This window comes from Lotus japonicus, chromosome 5 (genome assembly GCF_012489685.1).
Source record: "Lotus japonicus ecotype B-129 chromosome 5, LjGifu_v1.2".
Lineage (NCBI taxonomy): Eukaryota > Viridiplantae > Streptophyta > Magnoliopsida > Fabales > Fabaceae > Lotus > Lotus japonicus.
This window is the reverse complement of record NC_080045.1, coordinates 29,854,017-29,871,162: the sequence shown is the minus strand read 5'-3', so window position 1 is coordinate 29,871,162 and position 17,146 is coordinate 29,854,017. Positions and strand designations below refer to the sequence as shown.

General features: G+C 38.4%; 1 protein-coding gene across 3 annotated transcripts; it reads left to right on the top strand.

The window, feature by feature from the left end:
• Nucleotides 1-472: 472 nt before the first annotated feature.
• Nucleotides 473-16,547, top strand: LOC130720759 (secreted RxLR effector protein 161-like). 3 transcript variants are annotated; one of them, XM_057571452.1, is made up of 3 exons: nt 473-1,081; nt 13,586-13,663; nt 16,044-16,547. In XM_057571452.1, the coding sequence occupies exons 1-2, from the start codon at nt 491-493 to the stop codon at nt 13,631-13,633; spliced, it is 639 nt and encodes a 212-aa protein (XP_057427435.1). In that variant the 5' UTR covers nt 473-490; the 3' UTR covers nt 13,634-13,663; nt 16,044-16,547. The 3 variants fall into 3 exon arrangements, with proteins under 3 accessions (XP_057427435.1, XP_057427437.1, XP_057427438.1); XM_057571454.1 differs by lacking the exon at nt 16,044-16,547 and adding an exon at nt 14,175-15,559; XM_057571455.1 differs by lacking the exon at nt 13,586-13,663.
• The last annotated feature ends 599 nt before the right edge of the window (nt 16,548-17,146 follow it).

Sequence of the window (17,146 nt, the reverse complement as noted above, 5' to 3'; positions counted from 1 at the left end):
TTCCTTCTCAGTAAATCACAACATCATTCTCCATCAGATGGACGTCAAGAGTGCCTTCCTCAATGGCTACATTTCAGAAGAAGTGTATGTCAAGCAACCTCCTGGCTTTGAAGATGACAAACATCCAGAGCATGTCTACAAGCTCAAGAAGTCACTCTATGGATTGAAACAAGCTCCCAGAGCGTGGTACGAAAGGCTCAGCTCCTTTCTTCTACAGAATGAGTTTGTAAGGGGTAAAGGTGACAATACTCTTTTCTGCAGAACCTATAAGAATGACATTCTTATAGTTCAGATTTATGTTGATGATATCATTTTTGGTTTCGCTAATCCCTCCTTGTGCAAGGAATTTTCTAAGTTAATGCAGGCTGAATTTGAAATGAGCATGATGGGAGAACTTAAATACTTCCTGGGAATTCAAATAGATCAACGACCAGGAGTCACCTATATCCATCAGAAGAAGTACAACTTGGAACTTCTGAAGAAGTTGAACATGAGTGACTGCAACATCTCTAAGACTCCAATGCATCCAACATACATTCTTGAGAAAGAGGAAGTTTCCTCTAAGGTTTGTCAGAAGCTCTATCGTGGAATGATAGGCTCTCTTCTTTACTTAACTGCCTCCAGACCTGATATATTGTTTAGTGTGCATCTCTGTGCTAGATTCCAATCAGATCCTAGAGAGACTCACTTAACTGCTGTTAAGAGGATCCTCAAATATCTGAAAGGAACCACTAACCTTGGCTTGATGTATAGAAAAACATCAGAGTATACACTTTCAGGTTTTTGTGATGCTGACTTTGCTGGAGATAGAGTGGAAAGGAAAAGCACTTCTGGAAGCTGCCATTTTCTTGGAGCAAATCTTGTCACTTGGTCAAGCAAGAGACAAAACACAATTGCTCTATCAACTGCAGAAGCAGAATATGTCTCAGCTGCCACTTACTGTACACAAACCATATGGATGAAGAATCATCTGGAGGACTATGGATTGTCTCTGAAGAAGGTCCCTATTTACTGTGACAACACAGCTGCTATCTCACTCAGCAAGAATCCTATTCTACACTCAAGAGCAAAGCATATAGAGGTAAAGTATCATTATATTCGTGATCATGTTCAGAAGGGCACTCTATCATTAGAGTATGTTGATACTGACCATCCGTGGGCAGATATTTTTACTAAGCCCTTAGCAGAAGATAGGTTTTTATTTATTCTTGAAAACCTGAACATGGACTTTTGTCCAGAGTAAGGTTTTCTTCAGAACTTCTGACCCTGGTACCTCTGAAGTCATCAGATGTTACCCCTTCAGAAGTTACTCGATCAGAAGCACTTAGCCCACCGGTTAAACTTCTGTGGTAGGCAACAATACACGTGTCACTTCATTTGTGACATAGTTCCTTGAGTCGCGTGGTATATCTGCTATAATGATGATGCCTACTCTCCTCTACTATGCTATTTTAAGACTATCTATTTTATAACCGTTGATTTTGCCTTTAATTCATTAAAACTGTCAACGGTTACCATTAAACCCACTATACGCACTGTCACACACGATCTTCCACTCACTTACACTGACGGTTTTCAAACTCTTCGTGTGCATTGCATTCATTCATACTCCTCCCTCCAACATTTCCCCTTTCTCTCTGAACCCTAAACCTCATTCACTGAGAATCATGGGTAAATCGAGGAAACCAAAGGTAAATGTTTCTGCTTCTTCCAAACAAACTGCCGAAGAACAAGAGAATCAAATATTTGAAGAAGCTCAGAAGATTCTAAATGCGCCAAATGTAGTCACATGTGTCAAGAAAGTAGAAGATCTGAATGTGTGCTGTGAAGCAAGAGTTGATTTTGACAATCTGGCTGAACATGGGTTCGACATCAGGGATCAAGTCAACTTGCAAGGGTGGTCTGGCTACTTCAATAGGCTTTGTGGTCCGATCTATCACAAATTGGTTATAGAGTTCTGGAAAAATGCAGTTTGCAACGACTACTATGTCGTTTCTCATGTGCTGGACAAGAAAATTGTGATTTCAGAAGAATCTATTGCAAAGCTGCTGGGTATGGAGTTCCAGCAAGGTAAAAGGATTAAAAACGTTGATGCCAATGTTTCTGGGATGAGGAACGTGGTCAACAAGGCGATTTATGATAACTGGTCTCAGGAGAAAACCAAATACAACATAAAGGACTTGAAGCCTCAGATGAAGATTTGGCAGAAGATCTTCATCCACTGCATTCACCCCAGAACTGGAGGAACTGATTACCTGAATGCAACTCAAAAGGTAATCATGTACTACATTTCTATATGTGAGCCTATATGTCTGTCGTTTCTTCTCTTCAACTATCTGAAGGAATGCGTTGAGAAATCAAGAACCACAGCTTCTGAGAACAAGAGGTTTATTTCTTACATTCCGTATGGAAGGCTGCTGTCAGATATCTTCATCCAGAATAAGCTTGTCAAGACCCTGTCAGACCTTGGACTTCAGGAAGATCTGGCCATGTCTATTGGTGATGCTCTCAATGGAACAAAGTTGAAGAAAATGCAGATCATTGAGAAAGTTCAAGTTGTTCCCACAGAAGACACTTCTGATGAAGTTCGTCAGAGGAACTATCCTATTGATGATTTTCCTCTTTGGTCCAAAAAGGACAACCCAGCATGCATTCTGGAGTATGTGAGGATGCTCAGAAGACAAGGAGATCTTATCACTCTTGAGGAGTTTGTCAAAACACTTCCTGAAAGTCCTCCTGAGATGGCAACAAGGAAGTCAAAAAGGACAACCAGCAGCAAGCCTTCAGATCCTAAGGGCAAAGGGATTCTGACAGAGGAACCTACAAAAGAAGAAAGCTGCATCCAAGACAGTGGTCATCAGGGAACCCTCTCCTGAAAGACCTCCTAAGAGAACCTCAGTTCAATCACGTCAAGTGTCTGAATCTGAAAGCTCTGAGAACTCATGGGAAGACTCCTCAAGTGAGGAGACTGAAGATGATAATGTTCCTCTGGCCAAGAGGCGAAAAGTTATCTTTGAGGAAGAAGAAGATGAGCAGGATGACTGTGAGATCATACAGAATGTGCTTCAAGTTATAAGAGAATCTTCAGAAGCTGAAGAATCCACTGATTTTGATGTTGTACCTTTAGTGAAGAGAAGGAAGCTTCCTCTGAGGGGTCCACTTCAGCAGAAAGAGGCAGAAGCAGAGCAAGCATCTGAACCTGCTTCAGAAGCACAAAGGGAAAGAAGATCCAAAAGCACTTCTGATCCAGCAAGGGCTGCAAAACTCACCAGAACCACATCCATCAGAAGCCCAAGTAAGGTAATTATTGAAAGCATTAACTCTGATTCTGCTTTAGTAGTTATTCCTGAACAACCCCTGCCTATATCTACCTCCATGCCTACCTCAAACCAAACAGCACCCACTCAACCTGAAACACAAGCTGAAACACAGGCTGAAACACAAGCTGAACCTCAAGCTCCTAAATCAACCATCCAAACAGCTATCACTGCTATCCCTTCAATTCCAATTTACACCTCTTCCACATCCACCACAACTGAACCAGTCCCTCATTTCAATTCCTTCATTCAAGGTATTGTTCAAAGTGAGGCTACTCTGAGAACCTTGGTTCAACAATTCACTCCCAAGCCTCCATCCACTTCACACACCTTTCTGATAACTCAAACTGGTGAGATCCCTGCTGAGGCAGAAAAAGAGGATGATGATGTTCAGATCCTTGAACCGCCCTTCAATGTGAAGCCTCTTCAACAAGTAGCTTCCAACTTTGAAGATCAGCTTCAAGATGTTCCAGAGTCTTCCTATGTGTCCTTGTCCAACTACTCTGCAGTCAACTCACGGGATCTGAGTTTCACCTCACCTGAGAAGACAGCTACCTCAAGGCAAAGGCAAGTTACAATCTCTGAAGCTGAGCACATGGATGAATCAGATCACTCAGGCATAGAGAAGGACCATGAGATTGATTACATTCCTTCAGAACAACTCAGACCTGATAGCTCAAATGCTTCAAGCTCCAATGCTGCCAGAACTTCTCAGACTGTTCTGACCTTGGCAACCTCTTTCCGACCTCAAAATCTTACTCAACTCATTCAGGAGTTCTCTGAAGAGGCCACCAGAAGACTGAAATGGTTGTATCAGGTAACTGATAAACAGTTTGATGCCTCTCTTATTGATGGTCTATGGTCTGCCTTTGAAAGATGGTCAGAAGGCAAAGCTCATGAACTTCAGAAGCAGCCTAGCAGGGAGAAACGACTAAGAGTTCATGATGCATCTGAGAGAGCCTATGAGCAAAGGCAGAGAGTGTTGCACAGGGTTTGTGAACCCTTGAGAAGAGCTATGGCTGAAAGACCATGTGCTGTCTCTGAATGTACCTCAGAAGATGCTGAGATGATTACAGCAGAGGTTGCAGAAGACAGCTCTGACGGTATAGTCATTCTGGAAGATGCAGATGCTAATGAAGTTGAGAAGCAAGGGCCAATTCAAGTTGATACTGCAATGTCTTCAGAGGCTGAAGTTGCTACTCATGCTCATGCTCCAGAAGTTCCTACCTCAGCTCCAGCTCCAGAAGTTGCTATTCTTGCTGCCCGGATTGACAGAATTCAGGATGATCAGCAGAGATTATTTCAGATGGTTGAGCAACAAGGACGTGTTCAGAATGAGCAAAGCAGGCAAATTCAGGAGTCCTCAAGCAAAATGGAAGCAATAATGAAGTATATGATGGAAAACCTTCCCTCCACTTCCAAGCCTTGAATCCCTCATTTCTATCCTGCATGCATTTATTTGTTATGACTGAATTTATTTCATGTTGACTGTGTTAATTTCTTATTCTATGATTCAATGCACCGTCCACTTAGTAACTCACATGCTTTTATCATTTGATAAGTTTTATGCATGTTTTTCTGTTACTTTTCTTCTTTATATTCACTGCGTTCATCTTCTCCTTCACCACTCAATCCAACTCTCCTCCATTCATATCAATTCTCCTCTCTTCTAACTCAAAATGACTATTGTCGATTTGATTTCTGATCTTAAGACTTTGGTATTTGACCAAGTCTTCCCATGGAGTGTCAATTTATCCACTGCTCAGATTTCTCAAGCTCTTCTGAAGATTGAGAATTTTCTGACCTGCTAGCTGACTCCTCATCAGAACCATTGTCTTCAGAATCTTCAAGAGGTTCTGAATGACCTCCTTCGTCTGGCCTCTCGCCGGAAGGATCCTGAAGCTGAATCTGAGGGCATCTGTATGCTCCTTGAATACGAAGAAGATCAAGGCGAACCCAATCAAGAAGCTGTCCAGGAGCATGAAGCTCTGAAGCAAGAACTGGGTAACCAGTTGGCCTCTATTGATCAGGACGTGCATCCTCTCCATCTTCAGCTTCTCTCCATGAAGAATTCCCGTGCTTTCCTATGTATCTAGGAATAGTCTTCTTCATTCCCTTCCATCCTCTGTACTCTTTCTTATTAAAGTAATAATAACAGTGCCTTATTTGCATCATTTACTTGATTGTTATTGCTATTGGATTTGTTTTTCACTCTTTTTGCTAATGACAAAAAGGGGGAGTACATAAAATGGTTTTTGATAAACTTTTTCATATATATAAAACCAGTAGAGGAGAATAAGTATCAAATACTTATAACGCATAGATATTGCCAAGCGTCTAAAATAAGGAATACATTATGTTCATATTCTGAACCTATTTGCTTCTGGCGCCTTATATCTGGACAATACTCTGTGTCCTTATGTGATCTTACACATCTCTTCAAGCGTATATTCTGATCACATAATCAGACTCCAAATCTAGACTCTTCATCGTTTCATCAAGTCATAGATTCAGGGGGAGTCAGGGGGAGACCCTAGCTCAAAATCTGGTGTTATCCCAGATTCAGAAAGAGCATTACAAACCGTTACACAAGGATAAGTTTAATCTCTGATCTTTTCTCTCTTGTGTATTCAGTTTATTGTGTAAAAATTGTTCGTCAAAATACTTGTTTTGTCATCATCAAAAATGGGGAGATTGTAAGATCAAGGTTTCATCAGTGGTTGCATCTCTATGTTTTGATGATTACAATTAAGGTTTGTGATGATGAACAATTGTGATACCCTAACGTTTGTCTTTTTAGATGTGACAAACAGGTTCTGAATCTGACCCAAGCCTATTCGTTCAGAGGAAGAAGAACCAAGGGTTACTAAAAAGAGAGCATCTTAACCTACCATGTTCGTTCAGAACAGTGGCAAACACTTTAGAAGTTCTGAAGATACAAGCTCTCAAGAGGTTCTGAAGAACCAGAGTCAGAAGTTCTGAAGACCAGAAGTTCTAGTGGAACGGTCCAAAGGCAGAAGACTCAAGTTTTGAAGACCTGCAAGAAGTTGGTTCTGAAGACCCAAGCTATTCTAGCTCTGACATTCAGAAGTTCTGAGGAACTTGTTCAGAAGCAGAAGTTGCGTGGTCAGAAGAATCCAAGCTTCAATCTTACGATGATCAGAAGCTTCACCAACGTTCATCTGAAGCTCTTCGGTCACAAGTCAACTGGTGAAAGGACAGGTCGCTATCATAGTACAACATCGTACAAGTCTCAGTCTGTTCGCCACCTACCTCGTTCAGCCTAGCAGTCTGATATTACAGGATTGCCACTCCAACGGACAAAACCCTAGCAACGGCTACATCACAAGTCTTGGAGTATTTAAAGGCTGAAGAAAGAAGAAAGAAGCTGAGAAACTTTGCTGAAAACATTCAACATATACGAACCAATCTCTTAGCATTATTTCTTCACTGTTCTTAAACATCTGAGTTTACTATTAGCTTTTTAGAAGCACTTATTGTAAACCCGAAACCTTTTACATCACATTGTAAAGTTCCTTAAGAGACCAAGGTTGGTCGGATCTTGAGAGGACTGAATCAAGGCTGATTCAGTGTTTAGCTAGTCTTAAGAGGATCGGTAGATCAGCTTCTTAAGAGGATACTAGTGAGAAAATCAGTGTATTGTTAGTCACTTAGCAGGTTGCAAAGTGCAGTTGTAACACTCATTGATTTTAGTGAATTGCCTTCATCAGAAGAAGGAAGAAATCACCTTCACAGGTGGACTAGATTAGCTTGAGCTTTTATCTCAAGTGAACCAGGATAAAATACTTGCGTGCTTTACTTCTTATCATTCAGCACCTAGTTCTTATCGTTGAGTTTTGAAAAAGCTTAAAAGTATACCCGTTATTCAAAAACTCTATTCAACCCCCCCCCCCTTTCTAGTGTTTTTCGCACCTTCAATGCTTTCGTTTTCCTTCATCTTGAAGGTTTCATATTCAGCCACGAGTAGACTTACTTTGGCTTGTCTGACATTTGTCGTACCTTCATATGCCAACCCTAGAGCTTCCCAGACTTCTTTGGCCGTTGCTAAGCCATCAACCTTATCCAACTGAGTTTTTCTTAAAGCACACAGTAGGAATAACTTAGCTCTAGCATTAAGTTGATAATCCTTGCGTTGTGCTTCTGTCAGTTGATCCTTCTTTATTGGTTCTCCAGCATCATCTTTGTGAACAATGTTGCGATTTTCAATGATGTCCCAGAGCCTGTAGTTTGTGGATTCAATGAATAGTTGCATGTGAGTTTTCCAATAAGGATATTCAGTTCCATCAAAGAATGGAGGCTTGTTGGTGGATGAGCTCGTAGCTATTGCTAAATCTTCTACCATGGATCTTTACTCTACACCTGTTAAGATGTTAGTTTCTAGAGACTAAGCTTTGATGCCAATTGAGTTGCAAATAAGTAACACAAGAAAGGAGGGGTTTGAATTGTGTTCTTAAAAATTGCTTTTTAAAACTTTGTTTTATGAAAAGAATATTAGTTCTTTGGTAAAAACGTTTAAGTGAGACTTTTCACAAACTGTTTAGTGCAGCGGAAGTAAAACAGTAAATAGAACAGAACGATCAGCACACAGAGATTTATACTGGTTCACCCTAAACGATTGGGCTACGTCCAGTACTTGGCCACCACCAAGATTTTCACTAGCAAGTATCAAGGACTTCTCCAATACAAGTATTAGACAGGACTTCTCCAAGTATTATCACGGACTTCACCAAGTATTGTCACGGACTTCTCCAAGTATTATGCAGGACTCCTCCTATAAGTATTGTACCGGACTTCTCCAAAATCTTTACAAAGATTTATATCACTCTACGGAGATTCTCTTCTTTCAAGAGCAAAGGTAGAGACTTTAAAGCACTGGAACTCTAAGTGTTTGAGTTCATATCTGACTATTGGATCACTTGAGAGTTACTACAAAAGTGTCAAGAGAATAAAAATATATGACTCTTTTAAGGTACGAGGTTTTCTCTTTCACTTGGCAGAATTTATGGCTTGTGTTTGATGCTTAGGAATATCTGCTTGAGCTTTGAATGCTGTTGAGAAGTTTGAAATGAATGCTTGAATGCTTTAATTCTCAGAGTTAATTCTTGTTCCTTCAGATCTTCAAGAGTGTCTTAAATACTTGCTTGCTAGTGTTGTAGCCGTTGTGAGATAAAATCCAACCGTTGAGATAGCCGTTGAAGGTTGATATCGGACCGTTGATTCAAAAGGTTTGGTTGGTAGCTTCATTAAATGTTACTTCTGAAGCAAGTCTATCCTTTAGCTCAAAATGTGATGTTTGTCAGCTAGTAGGTGGTGATAGACTTTGGGCTACTTTTCAGACATGAGACAATTTGGCAATTTGATGTTGACGGCTTGTACTTTCCCTTGTTGGTCAGCGTGCCTTTTGCTGAAGTAAATTTGTCTTCATGTGTTTTAGTTTGAATGAGATTCAAATATTTTTCATTAGATTTGAATGTGGGACAACCGGTTGTAATCAAACTATGACTTTGCCGCTCAAAATACTTCTTGATATATCTGACTGATGACGTGGCATTGAACGGTCAGAGTCTTCACTGGGTTACAGTAGAGGCAGAGTTACTTCTATTTTCTGAGGAAAATATCCTTTTAATAATTGATAGAACGTTGAAGCGTGTGACATATAGCCAAGTTTCTCCTGAAATTGAGAACGTTATCAGTAGATAAATTTCCAATGAAACTTCTACTATAAAATTGTTATGATCAAAATAAGATTTTAAAAACGTTATGATGCGTTTGAACTTAACAATAAAGAGGCTGAAGATGAAAGATGTCGCGAGAAGAAAGAAATTTTGTTCAAGCTCAAGCAATATTCAAATATTCTCTTAGCAATCTTTCTTCAAACTGTTCTTATTGTGTTTACTTTAGCTTTCTGAGAAGCAATTCTTTGTAAACCCAAACTCTCAAACAGTTGTTTGTTTTTCCTTAAGGAGACCAAGGTTGGTTAGATCCTTAGGAAGACTAAGAGAGTGAATCTTAGTGATAGCTAAGTCATTGTATTGTTAGTCACTTTGCAGGTTGCAAGTGTAGTTGTAACAAACTCTGATTAGTGGATTGCCTTCATTCTAAGAAGGAAGAAATCACCTTAACGGGTGGACTGAATTAGCTTGAGGGATTTATCAAGTGAACCAGAATAAAATCATTGTGTGCTTTCCTCAACTCTTATCTTAGCACTTTTATCATCTGTGTTTGAAGAGATTTGTTAAAATCTCAAGTGGGAAATGTTTTAGTTTGAAAACACTATCCAAACCCCTCCTTTCTATGTTTTTCATACCTTCATGTAAGACCCTAAAATAAATAACTACATTATTTATTTAATTTCGTTATATTAATTAATTGAGTGTTTATATTCCATTATTTTTATGTTATTTTTCTGACTCGAATTTAATTGCGAATCACAGAAATTATTTAAATGATAATTCATGTGCAGAATATGTTTAATTATGAAAGTATAGTCAGTTTGAATGATAGCACGAGTCGTTTTCACACACCTGACTAAGGTTCAGAGTGTCCAAAAAATGCTAATTTCACTACTAGAGCACCGTTTAAGTTCTATTTCAAATTGGCCAAAAAATTAGTCCCTTAGTGTATTTTTCTGATGACATGTGTTCCATTACGGAACTTTCGACTGTAAGCTCGATAGGTTTCGCTTTCCGGAAACCCGATAAAGTTAGACTTTATCTCCGCAGAGACTTAAGTGAGACCCTGAACCAAAGGTTTTTATGTTTCGGACATCTTTCAGAGTTTCTACCCACGTAGTCTTAATTATTTTTCCTTAAGGAATCTTTTCCGTGTTGGAAGTTTCCTCATCCGAAAAAGATTTCATCAATTCCGAAAAAGAGAGTTTTCTCACCCGAAGCAGTTTTTCTCAAATCTGCTCTGCGTTTGAATTCGAAATCCGAAATTCCCAAAGAAATTCTTTTCTCACTTAAAGAAACCCAAATTAATTACCGATCTTATATCGGCGATTACCTCACTCAAAAGTGTCGGCAAAAATACCAAAATATCGGGACCGCTTGCTGTTCTTTCGCCATTGTCTATTTAAAACAATAAATCAATATTCCTTCACAATTTACACATTAAATCCCACGGCCAAGTCCAGAGAAGAAGAGAAGAATCGTATCCTTGTCTTGTTTTCCTTGGTTCTTACTCAATTATTATCCAAATCCTCTCATTTCTTGAAGGTTCTTGAGGTAGTAAATTTCTCTACACGATATAGCTTCAATTTCTTCTTTTATGGCTCAATTTTCATAAACTCTTTGAACCTAAATTCTGAGTTTATGTGGTAGAGAATAGTTTAGGTTCTTTTCTGTAACACCCCGATTTTCAGGTGTCATTTTAGTAACTCAAAAGTAAAATAAAGCGGAAAAGCAGATATTTTTTTCATTTTGTTTAAATAAAAAGACTTGTCGAAATAAAGACTCAACTCATTCGCGATTAATAGCGACTAATATACAATAAAAGCACAGCCCTCGCTGCAACCAAAATCATCGTCACGAGTTTCCTCAAGTGACGGAAAGTAACATCAAGTAACTGAAAGTAGTGCCCGCAGGATGGAAGAGTTTCCCCGAATGGGTGAGTTTTGACTCATGAAACCAAACAAAAATTCTAATATTTACCTTTGCTCACTAAAATGCGAATAACTCAAGCTACAGAACTCGGAATGACACGAAACCAAAGCCAAAATTTCGGCGACTCGAAGGGCTACAGTAAGCATAAGGCCAACCTTGCCCAGATTTGAGTCTCCTCACTGTCCTAACACATGTAGGTCTCGGTCACTCTCCAATTTAGCGTTTAGGCGCTTTTTCTTCGATCAAACTTGATTCTAAGGTAATCTTAGGGTATAACTAGGGTAAATCGATGCTCGGAAAAATTTTAAAAATTGTATTGTACATAGGGGTAGTTTGGTCCAAGTTTTGGGCTCAAAAACTCAAAGTTGAAATTTTGAAAAATAAAATGGATGAGGTTGTTCACAACGACATTTAGAACAATTAATCCTATGGGCACTAGGTTAGATTACGACTTTTTAATCAAAAAGTTTCAACATGTGAGAAATTGGGGTTTTACATAGTTTTTCATATCTACGGCGACTCGATTGAAATCGGCGCGCATCGGCAAGTGATTTAGCTTGTTGGGTAGTAGTAGAAGGTAAATCTAAAGAAAAATCGAAGTAATCGGACAATTTTACAAAAAGCTCAAAACTAAGAGCTCAGAAAGAGATGAAGAAAAACAACAAAAAAGACGATCAGAGGTAAGAAGAATGATGAGTACCTCGATGTCAACGTGTTGCAACAAACGGCACGACGATCGGTCGAGAAACGAGAAATCGGCGCGGAATCTCCTCCTCCTCTCAAGCTCTCGACCAGCCACAAGGAAAAATAGAAAAAAGATCAACTTATTACTTGTGGTTTGTGTGTGTGTATTAACGGTGAAGAGGAGTTGTGTGGGTGCAACAAGAAGAAAATTGAAAACTAAAAGAGAGAAGAAGAAGGCGTGGATGTTTGCTGCCGGTGGGAGAGACAAAAAAAGTAAGAAGGAAAAGTGGGGAGAGTGAGACGTCGAGAATGAATATAAGGGTAAATGGGTAGCTTTAATATCTGATGGTGAGGATAGAAAAGGCAAAGTGGCTAAGGATTTAATTTGCATATTTAAAATGAGATGTTGTGGATGTGTGGCCGTGGATTGAATTTGGAAAGTTAAAGAAATTTGGGAAAGAAAAGAAAAAGATCGTGCGGTAGAGACTAGAGAGAGCTTTGTGTGATTTATATACTCACAAATGAGAATTTTAGGTGTAGGTTGATTTAGATAGTGTAGAATTTAATTCATAGAGTTAAGAAAAAATATAGAGATGATATATTATCATACCAAAAATTATAAGGAGCTCTATGAAACAATAAAATACAAATTTGGATCACTTTGAGCAAATTAAAATGATCTATGAACAAGGAAATGAGTAAAAACTGAGCTAAAGAATATTTGTGAGACGATTAGAACAAATATGAAGTTGTCATATTATGCATCAGAGTTAAGTATCTCTCAATAAAATGTCGATACTTGTTCCAGGTTCAGTTAAGTGAGAAAATGGCTTGAACCTAGTATGGGTCGAAATACGCCGCAAAACTACTTTTTGCGTTTGACATCGGATGAAGAAACTTTCTTCTGAAGAAAGGTTGGAAACGTCGAAAGAAATCGGGTTTTGCGGATGGAAACTTCGTTAGAAGTTCCGAATAGAAAAAGTCTTCATTTAGGGCTTAAATTAAAGTCCGTGGAAGGATAGAATTTAGGTTCGCCGAACTTCCAAGAAGAAAAACCTATCATGCGTACAGTCTAGAGTTCCGTATCGAAAGCTGGTCATAGGAAAAATAGAGAGAGATTCTTATTTTTCTAAGAGTTTTGAATTTCGCTAAAACAGTGTTTCAAGAGCGGAAATAGCATTTTTCGTACACGATCTTAGTCGGGTGTGGAAATGGCTCGTGCTAACTCTTATACTAACTACAGTACTATTCTCAAGCAATTTCCTGAAGGTTCCTCTTCATTAAGTCATTCAAAACAGCATCCTCCTTTACAAGGTCCTTTTGCGGTTAAACCGATTCTACTCTTGGGTTGGAAAAATAATTAAAAATAATTATTTAAATCCACGTCTGAAATTTGGGTCTTACATTTTCTTCTTTCACATAGCTTTTATACCTTCTCTACACTTCATATTCATGCCCCATGCGCTTAGATCCTCTTTTGGTTGAAGTAGATCTGAATTTAGAGACAACCCATCTTTACTCAAAAATTAAATCTGCAGCGTGCTAGAGCCTTACCCTTGCTTAGCGTCTTTAGAATAAGTGGTTGATAAATTCATTGTTTAGAGCTATTCAAAACCTATTTCGAAAAACACCAACTTTGAGTCTTTTAGCTTTTAAAGTTGACCAAAAAGTCCTTAATCGTGTTTTATGTCTCGTAATTTTTCCGAGTGTTTTCCTACTCTAGATATCACCTAAGAATGCCTAGGAATTTATTTAGATCAAAGAAAAAGTTCTGGAAACCCTATTTTTCTTAGGTGGTCGTGAGCTCCTTAGGGGTGGGGGAGAAAATCTTTCTCGCGAAATCTCTTCCATTCGTGCTTATGTGTCGAAATCTAAGGCTTAGAATTATTTTTCCGACTTCGGTTAGGGTTATTGGATCATTTTGTTTCTTAGTAACTAAGCAATGATATTTTGCTTAAGGTTTGGATCGAGCTGAGTGGGGAAGAGAAGACTCTGAACAAACTATGAAGCTACAAAACGGAGGAGAACACCCCAGAGGTAAGGGTAACTCACTCTAGAAGTGGTTTTTGAGGTTTGCATGATTTAATTGAATTGCTAGCGTTTGAGATGAAAGTGTTTAGTTCGATTGTCGTTTGATTGAAACATTGACATGCTTTACTATGTTGTTTGCTTACTGGATTTTTGAAGAATATTGTTGCTTTAATTGATTACCGTATTGTGTATATAACATGAACTGCTCAATAACTTGCTTGATGTGAATTCTATGAGAATCTATTTGTTATTAATATTGATTTGATCAGTTCTTAAGCATATTTAATAAGACTTATGCTTGTTGAAATTTGGAATGACTTGTGGTTATACTCACTTGATTATTGGATTTTGAAATGCTGATCAAGTGACTAGTGAGGTCACGAGATGTTGTTGACTAAATTTGGCATATAGGGCTTTGTAAGATCAAGTTCTGATCTAGTAGTACAACTCTATGTTTTGATGATTACAAGTTAACTATTAAGTATGAACAATTATGGTACTCAAACGTTGTTTTCAGAAGCACAATGCTCAAAGAGTAACCTCTGCAACGCTTTCGCACGTACTATGTTCAAACTGAACAGTAGATCAAGCTTCAGAAGATCTGAAGATTATAAAGCTCTGATATGGATTCAGCTCACTAGACGCTCTAAAGGATCAGAAGCTGAGTAGTGAAGATTCTGAAGTCCAAGAGTAAGCTGGCTCTGAAGACCAAGTACTTCTCCTCTGAGTCCAGAAGCAGAAGATACAAAGGTCAGAGGATCCAAGCTTCCCTCTGACTCTGATCATCAAGCTTCACAAGTTCCAAGATGAAGCATCACTCTGATCAGAAGTCAACATGGTTGAAGGTCATGTCGCTATCCAAAGTACAAAAGCAATTGTACCATTCTTGACGACCTTACCTAACTAATTCAGCCACAGCAAAACCTGGAAATTCTAGATCTGCCCTCCAACGGTAGCATCTCCATGCAACGTTCAAACCCTAATCCTTGGAGTATATAAAGAGGCTGAAGATTGAAAGATGCCGCCTAAGAAACTTGTTCACGCGCAAGAAAAAATTCAAATATCTTCTTAGCAATCTTTCTTCAAATAGAACTAAGTGTGTTTACTATCAGCTTTCCAAGAAGCATTTATTTGTAAACTCTAAACCTTCAAACAGTTGTTTGATTTACCTTTAGGAGATCAAGGTTGATCGGATCCTAGAGAAGACTAAGAGAGTGAATCTTAGTGTTAGCTAAGTTAGTGTATTGTTAGTCACTTTGCAGGTAGCAAGTGCAGTTGTAACAAACTCTGATTAGTGGATTGCCTTCATTCTAAGAAGGAAGAAATCACCTTAACGGGTGGACTGGATTAACTTGAGGGATTTATCAAGTGAACCAGGATAAAATCATTTGTGTGCTTTCCTTATCTCTTATCTCTGCACTTTTATCATTGGTGATTGAAGAGATTTATTTAAATCTCAAGTGGGTTGAGCTTTTAGTTTTAAAACGCTATTCAAACCCCCCTTTCTATCGTTTTTCATACCTTCAGGCTCGAGCTTGAAGTGGCAAGGTGATGGTTATTTTTCCCATGAGATTGTCTCATTCTTCGGAATGTCTTGAATTGCTCGAAGTGGCGATGTGGTGGTGTTTGTCCCGCGTGATTGTCTCGTCTCGCGAGACGCTATTGATCGATCCATCTTGGTAGCAGCATATAGTCGCATCATAGAGCACTAACATTTGATTTTGTTGATTTCTGATTTGATTCCATGTTGTTGGATGTGTTGTCATCTATCTTGAATTAAGTTGTTAGCCTACTTACCATGTCATGTATTAAATTCGAATAACATGTTTTTCTCTCTTATGTGAACTGATTCCATGTAGTTAAACCTTTTTGTTTGCTACTTGTTTTTTGGGCACTTAACGCTATTAGGCGATGGAGAACCTTCGATGAAGCTTAACCTATGTACGAGTCGGAGATGAGAACTTGAAGAACAGTGGAAGACTCGAAGAGTAGAGTCGGGTGTAAGGCTAGAGCCTTGGGATAAAGAACTTACCATTATTGGTTAAAGCTTGCATAATGATTTCATGAATTTATATTTGAGGTCTCGAGTAGGTTCTGGTACATTGCTTTCCTGAGGTTCCCCGATTTGGAAATCGTAGGGATTATGTCGGATTTATGGTGTCATTGCATAATAGATTCTTTGTTAAATCTGATTCTATTTGTTAGGTTTTGTATGTTGTGTTCATTCGTTCTTACCTTCGGGTACTTGCCTTCTTCAAGGATGGACGTAAATCTATCTGTAGTTGGGAGTATACATGACATGTTTTTGGAAATGCTTTGAAAAGAAAAAATATATACGTGTTTCTTATAAATCCTTTTGAAAATCATTGCATATTTACTTTAGCAGGTTACTAATTGTGACCCCTGAAAGTTGAGGTGTTACAATGTGCTAAGTGATGAAGAAGTATCAAGATGCAATGTTGCTCAGTCATTTGTTCAAATAGAGGAAATGCATGAAGAAGATGATGAAGAGGAGTTTGAAGCACCACTTGATGAGGATGATCTTGCTCCTTTGGATCTTGATGATCTTGCACCACTAGATGCTGATAATGAAGTCTGGCTTAATGGGGATGAAGCTCACGTTAATGCTGGTGTACGGGTTCTGGAAGCACCATTCTATGAGTTGGAGATCCTCCTGTTGAGAGATTCATTAGTTGTTTTGTTTGTTTTAGTAGTTTTCCGAAATGTAAAAAGAAGCTAAATTCCTTGGATCCGTCACTCCCCCACAAAGTGCTGATGTGGCTAGGTTCTACAAATTTTGTATCTAGGTCTAAATCTAGTGTGACTATTGTAAGATTGATTTGGGAATAATGCATAAAGCAACATAAGTTTAATAACTTTTGCAAATAGACACAATTAACTATATTTTCAATCTAACTAATCCTTAAAGTTTAGATATTACTTAAATAAATTCCTTTTTAACCATAGTTAATCAAAACTAGATAACCCCAAGAGAATTGATGAAGAGTTCCCTGTTGCAACAAAAATTCCTTTAACTGAAATTCGGGTGCATTATCATACCTTAGTTGTTTTATCCTCTTGTTAAATTGAGTTTGAACAAAAACAAAGAACGAAGATATAAGATACTGCCTCAGATTTAGATCTCAACAGATACAACCATGTAAATCTAGTGGCATCATCCACAATTGTCAAAAAATATTGTTTTCCATTATGTGTTTGTTGATGATAGGACCCCCATATATCAATATGTATGGATCAAAGGAAGAAGCTGACAGATTATTACTGGAAAAAAATGAAAGTCTTCTCATTTTAGACAAAGGACAATCATTACAATTGTGTGAATGAAAATCAGGAAGTACAGTAAAAGGAACTAGATTGCTTACAAACTTTAGCACTTTATCAAACAAGTGTCCTAGTCTAGAATGCCACAAACTAGCAATTTTATTTGTGGTTAAACTAGTAAAAACAGAGGACACAAAGGATTGAGAA

Coding starts and splice junctions, on each gene's coding strand:
- LOC130720759 (XM_057571452.1), top strand. CDS start 491: ATGAGTGACTGCAACATCTCTAAGACTCCAATGCATCCAACATACATT. Junction 1,082..13,585: donor CAAGAGCAAAGCATATAGAG/GTAAAGTATCAT, acceptor ATTTTGCTTAAG/GTTTGGATCGAGCTGAGTGG.